Raw genomic sequence first — 19,068 nt, 5'->3', positions numbered from 1 at the left:
TTCGCTCACTCTACAGAAGCCTCTCCCACCCACTTGGCGCCAACATGTCCCGTCACCCAACAGTCACGCAGTCGTACCAAGAGCGAGCTTCTCTGCCCAAGACATCGCCCGTTGCCTCGTATCTCCTGCGATTGATTGCCGCCAAACAGACGAATCTTTGCGTGTCAGCAGACGTGTCGACGACCAAGGAGCTTTTGCAACTCGCAGAAGAAGTCGGCGACTCAATATGCATGCTCAAGACACACGCAGACATCATCAATGACTTTGGCCCGCGCACCATTGAAGGGCTAAAAGAAATTGCTGCCAAGAAGCACTTCCTCGTCTTCGAGGACCGCAAGTTTGGCGACATTGGCAGTATGTCTATGCCTGACACTCAATTCGGCTTCGCCGATGACTGATAGCTGCTTCTAGGCACGGTGCAAAAGCAGTTCACTGCTGGCCCTCTGCAGATCGTGCGCTGGGCCAACATCATCAACGCACACATCTTCCCCGGCCCTGCCATCATCACCGCTCTCTCTCAAGCCGCTCACGATGCTGTCTCGTCCCTCAATACCGCAGTCACTACCTCCATCTCGGCCTCGCCCGTTCCTTCGTACATGGATGACAGCGATGAAGCAGACTCCCCTGCTTTGTCTCACCACGAGGACTCGGACGATCTTGACAGACTTTCTAGCGACGAAGACGACGACGTCAATCAATTGTCCACACACAGTGACCCTACCGGACGCAAACCCAGTGTGGTGTCCGTCTCGACCACCATCAGCACCAAGACAGAAAGCATCTCGCCTCAGCCTACACCAAACCACCTCGGCGGCCCCAGCGACTCCATCTCGTCCATCAGTGCAGGTCCGGCTGGTCAAGAAACTTCTGCATTGGCTCGTCTTGGCTCGCCTCCTCTCCTTCGAAGCTTGCTTATCCTCGCAGAGATGAGCAGCGCCGGCAATCTGATGACTGGTTCATATACGGAACAATGCGTGGTGGAGGCACGCAAGAACCCAGAGTTCGTCATGGGCTTCATCGCACAACGCACGCTGAACGAGAAGCCTGGTGATAACTTCATCACCATGACTCCTGGTGTACAGATTGGAGCCACCGGAGACGGTCTCGGCCAGCAATACAACACGCCGGAAAAGGTCATTGGCGAAGCTGGTACCGACATCATCATTGTCGGCCGTGGTGTTTACGGTGCGCAAGACAAGAGAGCCAAGGCCGAGGAATACAGAGTCAGAGCCTGGAAGGCGTATGAAGAGAGAGTCGGCTCTACTTCCGCCACAAAAGCCAACAGGTGAGAGTCATGATGGCATGCAAGGAAACAAGAACGTACTTTGTGCAAATTGGGAAGAGCGATTTTCCATTTGTGGTCGGGAACCAGTAGGAAAACAAAAGACTTCCGAGACTGCCGAGGACAGACTGGACACTTTGAATCGGAGCTCATGTTGTTTGAAGGAGGAATACAGGCGCATATCGCGATGCAGATATCATAAAAAGTGTAGAGCAGCTATGGAATCGTCCAACATCTCCCAACCCCAATTTGCGTCGGTCTACACTAAATCTATTCCTACCGGCGCTGGGGCGGTTCGCGCGGCACGATGCTAAATTGATTAGGTAGTATGAGGGCCCATGCAGTGCCGGATTCCCATACAAAGACTCCACTACCGATGATCAACGGTAAGAACTTTCACAAGATCCGGCAGAGCGATCCGACTGATGTTGTCTAGTGACATTCGGCAAAACGCTGCCAGTAGTGGTAGTGATTATACGTTGGGTTATGTACAGGGATGATCGGACAAGCACTCTCAACCCGCCCAGAGCCTTTCATTAGCCATGAACAGGTCTCTCGTATCAAGATGTTTGAACAAGTGACTCTGAGTTTGTCGAGTCTGGTAGTGCTGATGCATGCTCGCACCCACAGAGTCCTTCTTCCATATGAGTGGTCTCTTGACCTTTGACCAGGCGTAATCATGCCTGCACTCCTGCCAGCACCACCAGCATATGCCGACCTCGCCAAGAGCAAGCACTAATATATCTATTAGAGGCAGGATGCGTGTACGAATGCCACAATGATGATGATTCTTGTCTACCTGATATTCCGGCGCTTGTTTGAAGCTGTCAACTAGATCCAGAATGTCACCCTCGTATGGTTCCGGCAGATCAGAGGTTGCAAAGATGGTGCCTTGAAGAGATAGCGTGTTGATGCGCTTGAAGAACTTGATCGTCTGGCCTAGCTGAAACATGTCGCATTCGGCCGAGGAATCATAGCCGAGCTTGCACTGCCGTTCACGAGATGTATATTGGGTGAGGAAATATGTCTGTATGGACTGGGTGGTCTCAAGAATGCAGTCGCGGCGGAACAGCAATTCATCTTCGATGCCCATTGGAAGATCCCACCACAGAGCAGCATCTTCTTCGGGATCATGGCCGACCCAGCCGCGGTGGAGCAGACGTAGAGAGGCCTGGTAGACCCAGCTGGCATTATCCAAGAAGATGGCAACGAGCAAGCGTTGGCGCACGCGCTCTTCGGTCCACGTGGCAGCACTCTTGGTTGTAGATCTGGCATCCAGAGCGGCGATCATCTTGTGAGTCTTGCAGTAAGCACGCCAAGTTGCAATGCAGTCGAAGCGATCAGCTACGATGCAGAGATTCGCGAGATTGGCCAGTGGTGGAGTGACAGTGGACATGTCACGCGCGTGCAAAGCACATAGAAAGTCGGCCATGAGTTGACTGATGCTTTTGACAGTAGCAGCTATACGGCCGACGTCTACAATCTTGACTTGCGGAAGCTCGTCGGCAGGTACAGAAGCGTCCAGATCGGTGTACTTTGTCTTGAGGTGTGCGTGGCGGAGGGCTACATCGGTGCCTTCTTGAAAGTCGCTCTGTAAAAGTCGCATGAAGTAGGTCGAGGCGTCTTTCAGTCTACTGGACTGGACGCGGTATTTGCATGTCTCTTGTGCTGTAGCATCTCGTTGGACCACAAGTACGACATCACCTACTGGTGAGATGATGGTGATTCCAGAGGGTGTCGTTTCTAGCTCGGCGACCTTGTGCTCTTGCGGCGGCTCGCGTTTGGTGGCTTTCGTTTTCTTGATTGGGGTTGACATGGCAGGGGGCCGTTCAGAGACTCTGTCTTATGGGTAAGGCCAAAACATGACTTTTGAAGAGGCGTTTTGAAAGATGTTCTATTAGAGATGCATCTCGAAATCTGTCGCGCTTCTGGCTGGACGCATGACGTGACTTGCCAAGCGATGGATAGGTAGGCAGATATCACAACAACGCTCGCATATCAATCATGTATTCTACATAGACAGGGTATAAAGTTATCCACAGACCATGCCCTCTTTTGGCACTTCCACCTTCTCGCCGTTGTTCTCCTGCGTCTCAACTCTGCCTTCTGGAACGAGACCGACTTGTTTGTTCTCCTCTTTCTCACGCTCCAAACGCTCCTTTTCTTTCTTGGTCAACTGCATCGATCCCTTTTCAATGGCTTCCTTTGGTAGTGGTCGCACATATGGCTGACAGATGAACCATGGCCTTTTACACCACGCGACTGAAGCCAGCGAGCTCTCATCTTTCGTTGGGTCGATTTCGGGTCTGATCTGTGGTTCTGTTTGAGCTTCTCCGGGCGTAGCGGCTTCATACTCGAGCAAACCCTCCTTGACTGCAGCCTCCACCATGCTAAGAACATTTTCGTAAGCCACAATGTCGCCAGCACGGCAACGAGCGAGGGCATCCCGAATGTTGGTGTGCTTGGATACCAATGGCCGGAGCATATGGAAGAGGTGAGCCTGCATAGGGGTGAGATTGGGATTCGAGCACTTCTCGGTCTTCTTGCGACTTTCGCCTTTTGTCTGTTTCTGCCTCTTCGCTTGAGGTTGGCCATCAAGATGGTGGGTCGCGTCGGCATCGGGAGTGGTGCCAGCTTCGTCCTCGGCGGGTCTCTTCTGTGCAGAGACATGGTCGATATCCACATGTGGGACAGGGGCGTCAGCTGTCTGATCGGCATGTTCAGGCATGAACAAAGGCTGCCGTGCGGGAGGATCCTGGCCAAGCACATATCTGTGGATGATGTCCATGTAGCGTCTAAGAACGGCATCCATGCGGTAGCCACCCTTCCCGTCTCTTCCTCGCCAATATTCACTCCCTTCTTGACCCAGGGGAGGAGGCTGGGCGAAGACGGCCGGATCGTAGAGGTTCCCTTCGGCACTCATGACACCGTCGGCACCGGTAGCCTCGAGACAGGCAGGAATGTCTTCATGGCGTAGAATGTTACCATTGGCGAATATAATTGTATCCGGAGGCAGGTTGTCCCTCAGGTAACGCAAGACAGACCAGTCAGCCAAGCCAGTGTTGTGACCCTTCTGATGGCGTTGGCGGCCGTGAACGGTGATGATGCTGGCACCGGCGGACAAGATCATCTTTGCATAATCAAGCGTCTTTTCGCGCGTCTCGAGGATGCGCATCTTTGCAGTGACGGGAATGTCGAGATTCTGGTGGAGGTTGTTGATGAGTCTGTGGATCAGGTCCCAGTCTTCCTGCAAAAAGGAGCCGTAGTGACCCTTGCGTGCGATACCCTGAGGGCAGCCAAGGTTGAGATCGACGGCGTCGCAGAAGGGCTGGACATGACGGGCAGCAGCGAGCAGATCGTCGGGGTCGTTTGCGCAGAATTGGACGAACAGAGGACGGTCGGTTTCGTGGTTGCCGTCAAGATAACGGTCGTTTCGGTCCGAGTCGGAGAGAGGGTGAGGGAGAGGCGTGTCGGGCATGGAGCTCTTCAAGGGTTGAAAGTGGGTTTCGCGGTACTTTTGATTCTCGTGGAACAAGCGAGCGTGGAACATGGGCGTGTAGGCAAGAAGCTGCTTGTTCTGCTCAGGCGGAAGGAATGAGCGCGTCAACAATCGCCATGCCTGTCTGTTCGGTTAGCCACAAGGCCTTGCGTGCATCCTGTTCCATCTGTGCCAGACGTACAAACTCGCTCTGCTCGACCATGGGCGCCAGGATCAGCTTGGGACAGCCGATGCTCTCGTAGAAAGCCCTGCCATGCAGCTTTCCTGTCGACTGGCTCATGCTAGCTGATTGTGCTCTGTGTGTGTATGCAAGTGCAAAGCGTTGGCTGCGGGACGCGGTTGACCGTAGTCCTGTCTGAAGCATGAGCGTCTCGTCGAATCTATTGCCCCAGCGCAGCGCAAACAATTGCACCACGAGAAAAGTCGAGCACTTCTCCACACACGCCACACCCGTCGTGCCAGAACTCTAACTTGAGCCGCAGTATCCCTGAGGGCCGTCGTTTCTGGCCGACGTCTTGTGCTGCTTTAAATCTGTCCAACGCGCTTGCCCTATGGCCATTTTGTGCGGCCTCGGAACGTTTTCTCTAGATCAAAACTTGCGCCTATTCCATGCAGTATGTACAGGATATGTGCCGAGCGGAGGCTACTCCGACTCGCAAGTACTCGAGCAGTGTATTTCGGCAGCACTGCATCATGACGTGGCTGATCACCCTGCAATTTCCAGGTCTCCCTCTTCCCAGAGATTGGACGCCTTTATCTCTACCAGCGGCCTAGTAATACATGAACTTGTCCAAGATAGATTAAAAGGGTCGCGTACATGAGTATACACGGTAAGCAGGTATCAGCACGGGAGAATGTTTCGCCATAATATGTCGATGCTTGCTGCACACCACCCTAGACTTCTTCACTTTGACTTCATCGACACAAGCGATAGCCGTTGATAGAGTATCTTGCAGCCAGACATCAACATTCCACACCTGACCACGATGCTCCGTACGCTCTGCTACCGAGTCGGCATAACTCTTCTGAATATCTTCTTTCCTCCACTCGCTGTGGGACTCCTTGACAACTTCAGTGCAGACTGCCTGGTCAACAGTATTCTCTTCGTCTGTGGCGTACTCCCCTCTCATGTGCATGGCTTTTATATCAGTTGTGTATACTTTTCACGCAGACACAAGGTACGAAAAGGTGTCTATCCAGGAGGGCAAAAGCCGTTCATCTACACAGACATGATCTTAAATGGAGGCGCTAGCAATGCAGAGGTCAGACGGATAGCAGAAGGGACTAGAGGAAGAGACAGCAAAGCGCATAGAGTCGGGTCAGCAAGGTCGAAGGTCACGTCGACCGAAAGAGCACGACTGTAGGATAGGATACGAAGGAATCAATTGCGCAGGAATCTAGGAAGGAGGATGAATGTCCAGAAGAGACGGTATGATACGAAAGATGGGCTGCATGCACAAGGGGTTGCCTTTCCTCGCCGATTGAAGCAACAAGAGAAGGGCAATACCGGAAAACAAGCCGTGGGACAGAGAGTCATGAGGCCAGAGAAATGCTTCGCTGGAAGGAAGTGAGGGCGACAGTACGAAAAAGAGGAGCGGTGGTGGGAGCAGGAGCGGCAGTGCAGGAGGGTGGTCGGCTACTCCATCTCTTCGTCGGTGAGGTCTTGGTGACGAGCAAGGACGTTGCGCTTGAATTCGTCCATGTTGGTGTCCCAGAGCTCAGCGGCCTGGCCATTGAGGGGTGAGGCGCTGCAAGAAGCGTTAGTGGGTGTTGCAAGGCAGGGGATTCGGCTATGGGTACTTGTTGGGCTCGCCGAGCAGACTTTGTAGCGACAGAAGGACGGAACCAACGTTCAAGACGGCACTCCACTTGTCCTTGAGAATGTCCAGACAGATGCGGCCCTTCATGTCGACGTTGGGGTGGTAGATGGGGGTGGTGAAGCGGACCTCCGGGGGCACGTAAGGGTAGCGGGCGGGGAAGTTGAAGCGCAGCTTGAGGGTTAGGCCGGCGTAGGGCGTGTCGGCAGGGCCCACGATGGTGCCGTCCCAGACAGTGAGGTCGCCGTTATGCGGAAAGGCACTGACGCCAGGTGTGGGCGATGTCATCAACGTCATGAGCTCGCCTTGCAGTCTGGTGCCTCGTCAGTCAGTTGAGCGTAGCCGGTCGAGGAGAGGCAACGAACCGCTTGATGACATTGCCACTGTCCTTTGGCTTGGATGGGCTCGCGGGTGCATTTGAAGCCGGGGCGACGGCGGCCATGCTGCTGTGTCGGAGAAGGGAAATGCTGCGAGGCTAGAGATGATGCGAAGAGGATGAGGACGCCGAGGCGGAGCTTTTGGATGGGAGAAGAGGATTCTGGATGGAAGAAGAGAGGTCGAGTTGGAAAAAGATCAAGACTTGTGCCTATGATGTGCTCCTTATTGACATGTACGACAAGCTCGGCCAGTGTGTTCGAGGGAGGAATTGCTTCTTTTTCTCGCCATGTAAACACACACCCGTTGCCGGGGCTGCCCCACACTCGCGTCCGCGTCCGCCTTCGCGTCGACTGAAACACTTCACGCGTCATTCAATCTGATCAAATTTCCCCATCATGTCAACTCTCTTGCAATTTGTGCCTAGTCATGAGCAATCTATGAACGCCGTCTCTTCAGCTAATGCTTTTGTCTCTCCCACTGTCGTTGTCGTCGTCGTCGTCCTCTTCGTGCTATTTGATCATGCTTTCATCATTACTGCCTCCTTACGAACAACCTGCATCGTCCGTTGCTTAGAGAACCTGTTTATCTGTCAGAATGGCTACTTCACAAACGCATGCCTTATATGCTTACATCTGCGATGTTCTGGCGCACAATGATGCTCTTCTGCCTCTCATTGCGGCTGATGCGGTAGTAGTAGTCTGTGTAGTCGGCACAGTTCATGTATCTCAAAAACTCCTCGTCGTGCGTGATGACTATCAGCTGGAAGTTCGACTGTTGTCGTCTGATGCGGATGATCTCGGACAGAGATTCTGCCAGGGAGCGGATGTTGTCACGGTCGAGGTTGGTTGTGGGTTCGTCCAGTGCGATCAACCCACAGTTCACCCCGAAACACTCTGCCAGTGCTAGCCGGATGATGATGGACGCGAGTACCTTCTGTCCGGCCGAGCAACGACCACGCATGTCCATCTCGGCATCTTGCTTGCACATCACGACGCGGTAGTTGTAGTTCTTGTTGCCCTTCTGCGCGTCGTTGTCGGATCGAATCAGAATCGAATCTACGTCAGTGCCGCGATACGTCTTTTTCCAGAGCTCTTCGATGATGCGATTGATCTCTTCCATCTTCAGCGCGTGGTATCTCATAATGGCCTTGTCGAGTGCACCGCCGTAACGACCAAGGTCCTCGATGGCCGCCTTTGTCGTCTCGACCTTGATGTGAGCTTCCTTGAATTTATAGGCAGCGTCCTTGTAATCCTGTTCCCAGTCCTGGAGAATTTGCTTGAGCTGGTCATCTTTGCCCTTCAGCTGGCCTATGATTGATGCTTGCTCAGCTGTGAGTTTGTTGCGTGCCATCTCCCAGCGGCTGCTTTCGCGTTCATGAGTGGCCTTCTCCTCTTCAGCGTTGTGCGTCTCAAGCTCCCTTATCTCGGCGCCAATCACCTCCACTGCAGCTAAGTCATGGCGGTATTCTTGATTGTCCGCGATCTGGAGCTTCGTCTCTTCAACGTTCTGGAGGTTGTTCTCAAACTCCTTGACCTGCTTGGTGATGGCTTGCATGTTGTTCTCGAGACGCTCAATGCCTTGTCTCATATCATCGATTGCACTTTTCGCTTGTGCCAGCTGAGCAGGGCCATCTCTCTGAATATAGCCACTGATCTCCCGCTCAACCATCTGCAGCTTGTTCACGCTATCGTTCAGAGCAGCTGTCTCATCACGGAGCTGTTTATCCTTCTCTGCGCCGCGGCGAGATATATCGTCGTATCTCGATTGAGCTTGGGACATCTCGGGGCCAAGATCAGTGAGCTCCTGCTCAAACGATCGCTGGGAATCAATGAGTTCGTTATTCTGTGCCTTGAGCTCATTGACTTGTTTCTCAAGAGACACCTTCTCCTTGAGATGATAGATGACAGTGCTGAGCTTGGACTTGATATCACGGAGCTCGAGCTCCAGAGCGTTGATGTTACTGCGGGCACCGTCGCGCTCACCAACAATCTTTGTCATAAAAATCTTGGAGCCGCGAGACTGCTCGTTGACTGTCTTGAGATCATCTTGAATCTCTTCAATGCCTCGCGAAAGGCCCTGGCTCTTCTGTTTGGCGGCCAGCTCTTCAATCTGCCTTTCGAAGCTGACAACTTCTTGAGCGTATTTGACGATGTTCTGGACGGTCTTGGAGAGACTTTCAACCTCCTGCTTGGCTGATTTGCGCTCGCTGACAATTCGATCTTCCTCTTCAACTTCGCTTGTAAGAGAGAATACGCGGGTCTTCAGGCGCTCCTCTTCCTGCTCGAGGTTAGGGATATCCTTGCTTCTGAGTCGGTCCCAGTTGTCATAGGTGGAGCTGATCGCTCTGACCTCCTGAAGGTAATTTTCGGTCTCGTGAAGCTCTTCAACCGCGCGACCAGCCTCGGCTTTGTTGATTTCCATACCCAGGAAGTTGATCAACTTTTCGAGACCCTGGCGATCCTTCTCATAGCCTCGACGGCACATAAGACAGCACTTGTTCTCCCGAGCAGCTCGCACTGCGCTCTCGTAGTACTTCTTGAGGTGTCCGGCATACTCACTTGAGCTTTTGCGATCATCACGCTCGCTCTCGGTCTCTTCCAGAACCTTCTGATATTCTGAGGGATCTGTTTCAATGACGTTCCGAATACTCTTCTGGTTACTCTCGAGCTCTCGTCTTCGCGTAGTGAGATCTGCTTTTGTTTGCTTCAGACGATATTCGAGCTGTTCGAGTTCACGGGCTTGGCCATCGCGCTGACGCTCAGCCTCTGCCACAGTCTTGTTGCTGCTGCTGAGGGCACCTTGATAGTCGCTATCGAGCGATGTAGGCTGCCAACCAGCGCCAACGATGCTATCGATTTTGGTTCCATGAGTCTTGGTCATCGTGTCAAGGCTGCGCTGGCGATCCTTCACTTCCTTTCGCAGAAAATCCAGACGTGCCGAGTCGCCTGCCTGCTTGGTAGCTTGGACAAGTTCCATGTCTAGCTTCTCTTTTTGATCATCTAGACGACGCAGAGTGGCGTCAGTCTCGTCAACTTGCTTTTCCCATCCCTTGATCTCGTAGTCAGACTTGGCGGCTTGCAACTTGCTTCCAGTATCCTCAACTGACGACTCGAGCATAGTCTTGGAGCCCTCGTCAACCTCGACGTTGTTCAGATCAATCTGGAAAGCTCCGATGCGGCGCTCGTTCGCGGCATGAGTAGCCTTGGCGCTCTCCTTCTTCTGGCTCAGTGTTGATCTCTGCTCGCTAATGCGGTTTAGCACGCCTTGAGCACGTTGCAGTTCTTGTTGTGTCTCACGTCTGGCACGTTCGAAAGTGGCGTTCTGCTCCTTTGCCATGCGACTGATGCGGTCAATGAATTCTCGAGCCTTGTCCTCGTCCACTCCCAGATCATATCCACGGAGATTGTGTCTGCGGGCAGTCTGCTTGACGAGCTGTTCTCTGGATTCGAGCTGACGATCGTAGTTGCGCTGATCGGATTCCAACGAGCCGACCTGGCGCTCCTTCATGCCGAGCTTCTCGCGGTCTCCTATCAGCTCACGACTGAGTTGTTGGTATTTGCGCTTCTCCTCGTTGGCTTGGTCGTGCAGGAGTTGAACGCGCTCTTCGTATTTTTGAAGTAAGGTCTGAAGTTCTTGGTCCGAGTCGGTCATCTCCCGGAGGTTGCGTTTCAACTTTTGCACGCTTTCTTGCTTAGCACGTTGCTCGATACGTTTGCCTGAAAGCTGGCCGACAATGCCACCAAGAAACCTGATCTTTTCCCAGGCAGCGTTGTAATTTTGCTTAGCCTCAGCAATCTTGGTGTCCATCTCCTTTGACTTGGAAGTCAACTTGTCGATCTCCTCGTAGAGCTCTCGAGATCGCTTCTCGGCCTTATCACCCTTGTCCTTGTCTTCCTTGGCGTGTTGCTCGATGATCTTGTACTTTCCAAGCTCTTCCGTCTGCTTCTTCTTCATGAGCTTGATGTTGTCAATGGCCTTTGTGTACTTCATGGCCTCGAAGATTGCATCGAATCGATCTTTGAGCTTACTAGGCTCGCTGAGTGGCCACAGACTCTCATCCTGATGACAAAATATAACAGAGTCCAAGATAGCCTTACTCACACCAAGGTATTGGGGCATGAGTTGATCGAGTTCGGCAACACGAGAGGAGATGGATGTACGCTCCCCCTCCTTGATCATGAGAAGCTGACCTTCAAGTGACTTGACCGAACGAGTTGCCTTTTTGACCGTGAGTTGCAAACTGCGGGTGCATACCATCTTAGCTCCAGTAGTGGCTAGGAAGGAGATCTTGACTTGAGCGAGCACCTCTTTCTCGCCGCAGAGCTACCCTTGTTAGTTCAGCTTCCATTGCGTTGCTAAGGAAAGAACACACTTTTGGATCATGAATGAAGGCGCCACCCTTGCTGTTGGGCGGTTGGTCCCCGGTTGTAGCATACTTGAGACATTCAATGATGGTCTTTGCATGGTAGTCAGCATGTTTGTTATATGTTTCCACGAAGCCGAGACTCACTGTCTTTCCAGAACCGTTGTGTCCTACGATTAGGGTGAGGGGTGCGTAGAATTGGATGGTCTCACTGCGTCCATTATCGAAGGAACGAACTCTGTAGGGCGGGAGGATATCAGCGATCATACAATTTCAAGTGAGTATTATAGGCCATAACTGACCCTAGGATGGAGAGCTTGTCAATCTTGGCTAGAGGACGAATGTTGGTAAGTGGGTCCGATCTGGGAGGACACGCCGATTTACATACACCTGTTGGAGGCATTAGCTTCGGGAATCTTGACCGATGCGGACAGTAATAAACTTACATAGTGGATCAAGCTCGGAGTGGACTCCGTGAGGGAGAATTGGACAGACGAAAAACCCAGATCGGAGCAGGAGGCGCCGTCTTATACCAAAGTCGAAAAAGGTGTTGGATCAGAGACTCAACCTCAAGTTCAATTCCACATGGAGTTGGTGATAGGCAACGAAGTGTCCAGGACGCGCTAACTTGATTGACGCGGAGAGTGAGCGAGCAAGCACGGGAAGTCGCGACAGCCGCGACGACTTTTGGCAGCTTGGGTGCAGGCAGGGCTGCGCGGTGTTAATCTGTCGCACAAGGGCTGGAAATCACAGACAAAGACACGGGTGACAGATGGTTGTATGGACAGCTGCTACGCGTATTTAGATAGTTCCCATGCAGAGCTGGAAGATTCAAGAAGGGCGATCTGATGGAAAACAAGCATTTGCACAATCGAGGTTCGGGATCAACGATTCGGTTGGCTGGACCAAATCGTTGGCCAGGGTAGATGGGCAGACGTCAGAATTCGGTCGCAAGCAGCGCCTGCGGATCGAGCAACTCTTCCTGCATCGTGGAATCACCTGGTGGGCCTCCCGGGACAAGGCGCGTTTCTGTAACTCATCTCGTTGACTGGGCCCAAGGCAGGCGCGACTGATGTCCTACCTGTCGTCGGTCGATGGCTCGCTACCCCAAAACGTAAGTGCCAGTGCGAGTGGCAGAGCGCGTCCAGCAAGAATGCCCACTGATCATTGGTTCTGTGCACCAGATGGCCGGGGGCGTGTCCGCATCCGATATGCTGGACCCGAGCGCCAACCTCATGTCCGACTTGCAGGACCAGATTAATATGCTGCCCATGGACCTCGATCTCAACGACCCCAGCCTCGATGTCTCGCTGAGCAACGTGCCCTTCGCCGACCCTTCGGCCTTTGGCAACAACCAGAACTCCATGTCGCTCGCAGCGCAAACCCTCCACCAGCATGACGACGGCCAGGGCAACCACATGTCGGGCATTGGCGCCGGTCCGCTTCCCACTGGCTTCGGCATGGGCCCTCCCTCCAACGGCGGCAACACTCTGACCGAGTTCACCAAGCGACGCAACTGGTCGCAACGCGTTATTGAAGAGCTCAGGGACTTTCTACACATCCTGACCCCCGACGGTCGCATCCTCTACGTGTCACCCTCCGCCAAAACCCTCACAGGCTACGAGCCACGCTATCTGGTCGGCAAGTTCATCGGCGAGTTTGTGCATCCAGAGGATAGTGGCATCTTCATGCGCGAGTTCAACGAATCTATAGCCTCGGGCAATCCCTTGCGCTTCTTCTACCGTTTCAAGAGAGAGGACGGTACATATATCATCTTCGAGTGCGATGGCCATCCACACATCTCGTCTGAACAGAGTGCCTATGGTCACATGAGTGGCTCGGGCCAGGGCGCCATGAGCGCTGCCGGTCTTTGCAGAGGCTTCTTCATGATGGCACGCCCCTATCCCACAAAGAACGCCGCCCTGCTCGACTCTTTTCTGGAGCACAAGATCGAGAATGAGCGCTTGAAGAAAAGGATCGAAGAGTTGAAGAGGGAAGAAGTTGAAGAGAACCAGGTGCAAGAAAGACAGTGGCAGGAACAATCCAGACGTGACACTTCCGAGGCCGGTCGCGTCGAGGGCTCAAGCGAGCATAGCAAAACCCCAAACTACCAAGGCATGCCGCCACCCGCCAAGCCTCCAATATCAAATACTGCTCTTACTCGTCAAAATCTGGACAGCGCTCTATCAGCACAACAACCTGACAGCATAGCGGACAAGATGTCCCGCTATGAGGGCTCGAACCATCTTGAGACTATTGAGATGCTGACTGGCTTGCGCTACCGCGATGGTGAGCGAAGTCACGGAATTTCGACTGGCGACACATCACCCGCACTCATAAGAGGCGACGCTGGCATTGCAATATTACTCGATAGGGACCGCGATGGAACTAAAGAAAAGAAGAAGAAGCTTAAAGTTGCCGAGGAATACGTGTGTGCAGACTGTGGTACTCTTGACAGCCCCGAATGGCGCAAGGGTCCCAAGGGTCCCAAGACACTGTGCAACGCGTGCGGCTTGCGATGGGCTAAGAAGGAAAAGAAGAGGGCGGTGGGTGATAGCGGCGCAAATTCGAATGCCGGTATGACTCCTGGGGGGGTGCCATCACTATTGCACAAGGATAGTAGTGGGAGCAATTGAACACAAATCCTCAATCTGCCTCGGTTCAATGTGCTATCTGCATCGTCCCAAGGGCAATGGGCGTTTCAGCAGGCATACACAGGTTGGCACAAGAGCTCATATTCATCAGCCTTTACTTTTCTTCAGTGTAGAGATTTATTAACTAGATACCAGAGGGCATTGCGGAGTTTTGTACTACATCATGGCATGGTTCTTTATTGACGATTCGGTTTGAGAACTGTTTATCTACACTCGCTTCGATTGTCCTGTTCGGGGAGTGTGGTATGCACTCCCATCGTGTAGAAAGCATGCCATGAAGTCATCAAACCTCCTGTTGAGCGACAACGGCGCTCAATAGATTTGGCCATGCTCGTAAACAATTTCGGAGACGAAATCGCACTGACAATACTCACATGATCTTTGGTGCACGCCATCTTGTATGCGGGCGATCGCTTGCGCAGCCACCTGATATCGGCTGTGAGCACAGGGTAGTATCAGGTGGTTCCCGTCATCCGTTCTGGAGTGCGTCCTATGGTGCAGTTTATCGCTCTTCGCCCTCTACTAAGCAAGCAAGGTCTGCCAGATTGCGAGACGAAGTCAGCCAATTACATTGACCTTTAGTGCATATGCACGGTTTTCGAAATGAAAGGACCAGGTAGCAAAAACAGAAACAAATAGGGACGATTAAATTGGGGGAAATGGGACCAAGCTGACATGTCAAAATCACAATGATTTGGAAACGAAGCTCGAATGCGACTTGTATTCTATGTAGCTCCATAACAGCACATTTATGCACCCCATCAAGCCACTCGGAGTATGGGATGCAGAGAAGCAGGTGCAGCCGCAGCATGCAAGCGATACTCTCAGCTGCGCGTGCGCCCTGCCGTTGATCATGTCCGGACCTGAAAATTGCTCGAGGCCCTGCGCTGACGACCCGCTACCCGAACTGGCATACGGTGCTCAGATTGTAGCCCAAACATGTCATCCAGGTTTTACATCGCAGAAGGTCGCAACGGCGTCAGCACTCGTCTGTCATCGGTCCTCTGGTTGTCGTTGAGACTTTATCTACACGTTTGGATCGCAAGTCCACCAACGGTTGCGCCACTCTTTGACGCGTTCCGGAGCGTGGCCGAATTCCTTTTTGGGGACGTTGCAGGGGCGGGACTACTGCCGAATATCGCGTAGGAAAGATCAAGGGCCAGAGTTCTGGCCAACAATTGCTCTGTCACTCGAGCTGAAGAGCAAAGCATCCGAAAGACCACGTTACGAGCAAGAGCCATCAAGGTCGGGCGTGTCCCCAGCATGCACGATCGCTGCCCTTATGCCCTTATACAGCCGCTAGGACCCCGGGTTGAGGCTACTTTTGGGACGGGGCTAGTAGTGATGCACTGCGCTACGTAAGACCTTGGCCGTTCGTTTGCCAACCCCCAAACCGTACGAGCCATGGGCTTGGAACACCGGGATGCATCTTGCACAAGGCGAGCTGCCGCCCTTCCTTTGTCCTGGGATGGTCTTTGACGGCTACTTGGCAGAAAGCCGAGACACCATGTCTCGTCGAGTCTTGCATGGGGAAAAGCACAAAGCAGCAGAGACAAAAGCGTGGAGTCAGTGACGGGCGGGAATACCCAAAAACAGCAAGGTTTCTGAGAGAGTATCCGCCAACGTGGTGCGTAAAGTAAAGTGTATTGTAGATGGACGATGGATGGAGCTGCAGCTGCGGGCCGGCCGGTCAAGTTTAGCCTTGCACTCTTGGTTGGCTTGTGCTTTGTGCCCTCTGCCAGACTGCCTCACCCCGTCCTTTGTCTCGCCGTTTCATTCCGTCGTCTCCTACATCTTGTTCCTGTCTGATTGTTTCCTGTCTGGTAGATAGTTTCCTGTATTCTCAGACGTGATGCAGGCTGTGTCCTGGCATTAGGTGAGTGAGCTTCTTTCTCCCAAGATTGTTTGTCCAACAGCACGCACGCTGGCTGTCCGCCGAGGGACGTCATATCGCTGGGGAGGCCTGACTGGTTGCATTTGCCAACAATACACTGACAAGGGATCTATACTGTAGTTTTGCTGTGTGTTCGTGGCACGTGTGATGTAGCAAACACCCTCCACCATTATTCCTTCCTCCGTATCGTTATTCCGACGTGGATATTCGCAAAAGCCCCTCGCTGCTGTTGATCACCATGGCTTCGACACGGATCTCCGGATCGACACTGTCGCTCCACGGAGCCCCGAACAAGACGGGAGACAAACAACACGAACCCAGCCTGTTGAGGACGGCTATCGTGGTCAGACTGAACGATCAAGTCATACGTGACTTGCAACAATGTGCCCAAGGAGGCAAGGCGGTACAATTGTTGGGCGGAAAGACACCGGTATGCCCACGAGCGTCCTATACAAGCCATGAAGGAATCTTCCCTGACAAGTGCAGAAAATCCGTTATGGTGCAAAGCTGTTGGACTTGAATGTCAGGCCAGAGACATTTCGTCGCGAAATCTATTCTGCAGACGATTCCGCCGACCGACTCGGCTTTTCTGCCTTTGTGTCACATCATGCAGAACCCCGAGTACTTGTCGAGAAGAAGGTGCAAGAAGATGGTGGTGTCGCGGACGCTGCCGTGGAAAACCTGAGGCAGTCGCTAGCATCCATGGCGAAGCAGAAGGAAGAACGAAAGTGAGGATGAAGAGATGGTCTTTTTCAGGAAACCATTGTTAACGTGTGACAATAGGACGACGATAACGAACCCGGTGGCTGCTGGTGCCAAACACTCTAGATACCTTCAACCCTCGGCTCGACCAATCTCCCTCTCACAGCGCTCCGCTTCCTCCTCGTCCACTCCTCTCCCAACTGCCCCCACGTCTGCGCCTTTCGACCCTCACGCTCAAGCAAGAGAGAAGGGCATGCGATTCGCACTTGTTCATCTGCTTGCCATCAGACCCTTGTCCGAGAAAGACATTCACCATAAGACTCACATACCCAAGACTCAACTTTCATCACTCCTGCCCAAGATTGCCGACAAGCAAGCTCTCACCTGGGAACTTTCCAGCAAAGCATACAAAGAACTCGACCCCTGGTCGTTCGGATACACTGCCACCGAACGGAATCTCGCCATCGACCATGCCATCAAAGCCTTCGACAGAGCCAGACTACCAAAGGACGACAAGTCCTGGCAGGTTCTATTGCCCAAGGAAGAACGCAACAAAGGGAAGATTCTCTCGCGCCTTCATCTAATGGCTGATAAGTTGGACCAAGCTGAAACACCCGGCCTGATCTCTACTCCGGTCCACACAAGTGCAGCTGTCACTCCAAAACTGGGAAGTACTGGAACGCCTCGTGGTGGAAGCGGTACCACTGCAACTGGAAGATCCGGCGCTGGCATTTCTATTGAGAAGCGGTTGAAGGAGATCAAAAAGAAGGGCGCAATGGAGAAGAAGAAGCAAGAGAAAGAGGCAAAGGACGCCGCTGCTGCTGTGAGCGACCGTGAGAGCAAGCCGAGAAATGTGACTGCCAAAAGAGTGCTACCTCCCAAGAAGATCGCCTCAAAGATCAAATCCGATGAGCTTGTACACAGCTCGGATGATGAAGAAGAGGGCGAGGTCAAAGAGGATGCAGCCCCAAAGAAGAGCGACAATACTAGGAAGGAGCCCACCAAGCCACTTTCCAAAGCACGACCTGCAGTAACAGACAGACGAAGCTCTTCGTCGAGTGAAACCACAGTGCCACTCAAGGATAGCAAGGCAAAGCCGAAACCATCGACCTCTGATAAATTCGCTACGGGTAGTGTCACAAGAAAGGATAGCGCAATTACCAAGGCCAAGACGAATGCTCCGTCCGTTCCTAAGGTCCACGGCCTCCCAAAGAAACCTGAAAGCGTGGCAGCTTCAGTTTCCACCACAAGATCCAAGGACAGCTCGGCCCAGAGAACGACCAAAGCTGTGGCTATTCAAAGACCCAACATCAGCCCACGAAGACTAACTGACACGAAGCCCAAGGTGCCCTCACCTTTGGGCACGAGCCCCCCGCGCAATGCTTCTGACGCTGAGAAGTCGATTAAGCACCCGGCTAGATCATCAACGACCACAATCGCTACGAAGCCGGTCAGACCCACACCCACTACCAAAGTCTCAGAGCCCTTGAGCTTCTTCGGCGGTGTCAAGACTGGCTCGCAATCCAAAATCGTCACGAAGAAACGCCCTCTTGAGTCGGATACCGAGGCTGTTGAACCAGCAAGAAAGGTGGTCAAGTCTATTACTTCGACGCCTGCCAAAGCTTCGTCCATTGGACCATCCAAACTTTCTACGGTGAAGAACAAAGCAGCGAACAACGTCACACCTGCTTCTCTCGCTACTAGCACAGACAAGTCTTTGAAGCGCAAAGCTAACGACCTCTCCTCTGGTCTACACGACCATGCTGCTCCCTCTTCGTCCAAACACCGCAAGACCGACTCAGGAAGCACGCACTCACTCACAGCTACGAGTTCATCAGTCGCTTCTCTTACCACAGCACCTACTGTCTCGCCTCATTCGTCTCCTATGGGTTCTGACTTTTCAGACGACAATCTCGCGGGCATCCTGAACGATGGTTACGAAGGCGGTCCGCTCACATGGGAACAGACTCGCGCAGCAGCCGAGACCTTCAGAAGCAAACTGTACCCTGAGTACCTCGAGCTTTACCACCGTATTGCGCAGACGCCCAGCGAGAAGGTTGCGAAGGAGGACACAGTGCGCTTGTGGCAGCTCCACAATCGTCTCGAGGCAGTCAAGCATCGTATCGAAGTTGCTTGTCGCGATGGCGACAATGCTTAAGTCTAGGAAGAACTCGTCACTTTTCACATTTGCATTTATGGGGGGGCATAGGAGTTCCGGGGAGCGGTCATCGTCGACCTAAACACTTGGACGGACAAGGACAGCGACGCATCTGCATGATTTCACTAAAAGGGACATTTTTTTCTTAGCGCAGATCTCATTACGAACACGATATGGTCTTACTTCCAAGAGGTGCTATCATTGCATAAAGACACAGAACTGATGACTTATTTGACCTGAACGACATTGCGTCGGATTGCCATGAGCTGTGGATCACCGTGACCAAATGACTTTGATCGTGCAAACACAACACCGGAGCTT

The 19,068-nt window shown here is 52.9% G+C and overlaps 7 protein-coding genes across 7 annotated transcripts; 3 read left to right on the top strand and 4 right to left on the bottom strand.

Moving 5' to 3' along the window:
• Positions 1–44: 44 nt before the first annotated feature.
• On the top strand, positions 45–1,289 carry AUEXF2481DRAFT_66997 (uncharacterized protein; the record flags this gene model as incomplete). The annotated part of the gene is made up of 3 exons (XM_013486910.1): positions 45–354; positions 412–541; positions 908–1,289. The coding sequence occupies 3 exons, from the start codon at positions 45–47 to the stop codon at positions 1,287–1,289; spliced, it is 822 nt and encodes a 273-aa protein (XP_013342364.1).
• Positions 1,290–1,796: 507 nt separating this feature from the next.
• AUEXF2481DRAFT_30914 (uncharacterized protein) lies at positions 1,797–3,098 on the bottom strand (the record flags this gene model as incomplete). The annotated part of the gene is made up of 1 exon (XM_013486826.1): positions 1,797–3,098. The coding sequence occupies one exon, from the start codon at positions 3,096–3,098 to the stop codon at positions 1,797–1,799; it is 1,302 nt and encodes a 433-aa protein (XP_013342280.1).
• A 216-nt stretch (positions 3,099–3,314) lies between these two features.
• AUEXF2481DRAFT_30913 (uncharacterized protein) lies at positions 3,315–5,061 on the bottom strand (the record flags this gene model as incomplete). The annotated part of the gene is made up of 2 exons (XM_013486825.1): positions 3,315–4,901; positions 4,963–5,061. 2 exons carry the CDS (start codon positions 5,059–5,061, stop codon positions 3,315–3,317), a joined length of 1,686 nt encoding a protein of 561 aa, XP_013342279.1.
• Positions 5,062–6,281: 1,220 nt separating this feature from the next.
• AUEXF2481DRAFT_308617 (uncharacterized protein) lies at positions 6,282–7,280 on the bottom strand. The gene is made up of 3 exons (XM_013486970.1): positions 6,964–7,280; positions 6,582–6,903; positions 6,282–6,529 (listed from the first exon to the last, which is right to left on the bottom strand). The coding sequence occupies exons 1-3, from the start codon at positions 7,013–7,015 to the stop codon at positions 6,418–6,420; spliced, it is 486 nt and encodes a 161-aa protein (XP_013342424.1). The 5' UTR covers positions 7,016–7,280; the 3' UTR covers positions 6,282–6,417.
• A 314-nt stretch (positions 7,281–7,594) lies between these two features.
• AUEXF2481DRAFT_67055 (uncharacterized protein) lies at positions 7,595–11,742 on the bottom strand (the record flags this gene model as incomplete). The annotated part of the gene is made up of 4 exons (XM_013486915.1): positions 7,595–11,299; positions 11,349–11,432; positions 11,487–11,577; positions 11,642–11,742. 4 exons carry the CDS (start codon positions 11,740–11,742, stop codon positions 7,595–7,597), a joined length of 3,981 nt encoding a protein of 1,326 aa, XP_013342369.1.
• A 781-nt stretch (positions 11,743–12,523) lies between these two features.
• On the top strand, positions 12,524–13,975 carry AUEXF2481DRAFT_6409 (uncharacterized protein; the record flags this gene model as incomplete). Its single annotated transcript, XM_013486755.1, has 1 exon — positions 12,524–13,975. One exon carries the CDS (start codon positions 12,524–12,526, stop codon positions 13,973–13,975), a length of 1,452 nt encoding a protein of 483 aa, XP_013342209.1.
• A 1,810-nt stretch (positions 13,976–15,785) lies between these two features.
• Positions 15,786–18,989, top strand: AUEXF2481DRAFT_41566 (uncharacterized protein). Its single transcript, XM_013486882.1, has 4 exons — positions 15,786–15,869; positions 16,008–16,317; positions 16,374–16,615; positions 16,671–18,989. Exons 2-4 carry the CDS (start codon positions 16,126–16,128, stop codon positions 18,745–18,747), a joined length of 2,511 nt encoding a protein of 836 aa, XP_013342336.1. The 5' UTR covers positions 15,786–15,869; positions 16,008–16,125; the 3' UTR covers positions 18,748–18,989.
• The last annotated feature ends 79 nt before the right edge of the window (positions 18,990–19,068 follow it).

The sequence above is a fragment of the Aureobasidium subglaciale genome, assembly GCF_000721755.1.
Source record: "Aureobasidium subglaciale EXF-2481 unplaced genomic scaffold scaffold_15, whole genome shotgun sequence".
Classification (NCBI taxonomy): Eukaryota; Fungi; Ascomycota; class Dothideomycetes; order Dothideales; family Saccotheciaceae; genus Aureobasidium; species Aureobasidium subglaciale.
Note: the sequence above shows the minus strand (reverse complement) of the source record. Positions and strands in the feature narration are given on the sequence as shown.

Bases quoted from the DNA above. Each gene is read 5' to 3' on its own strand.
- AUEXF2481DRAFT_41566 (XM_013486882.1), top strand. From the start codon at position 16,126: ATGGCTTCGACACGGATCTCCGGATCGACACTGTCGCTCCACGGAGCC. The intron at 16,318-16,373 runs GTATGCCCACGA...TGACAAGTGCAG, and splicing joins TGTTGGGCGGAAAGACACCG to AAAATCCGTTATGGTGCAAA. The intron at 16,616-16,670 runs GTGAGGATGAAG...GTGTGACAATAG, and splicing joins AAGCAGAAGGAAGAACGAAA to GACGACGATAACGAACCCGG.
- AUEXF2481DRAFT_308617 (XM_013486970.1), bottom strand. From the start codon at position 7,015: ATGCACCCGCGAGCCCATCCAAGCCAAAGGACAGTGGCAATGTCATCA. The intron at 6,904-6,963 runs GTTCGTTGCCTC...CCAGACTGCAAG, and splicing joins AGTGGCAATGTCATCAAGCG to GCGAGCTCATGACGTTGATG. The intron at 6,530-6,581 runs GTACCCATAGCC...CGCTTCTTGCAG, and splicing joins CTGCTCGGCGAGCCCAACAA to CGCCTCACCCCTCAATGGCC.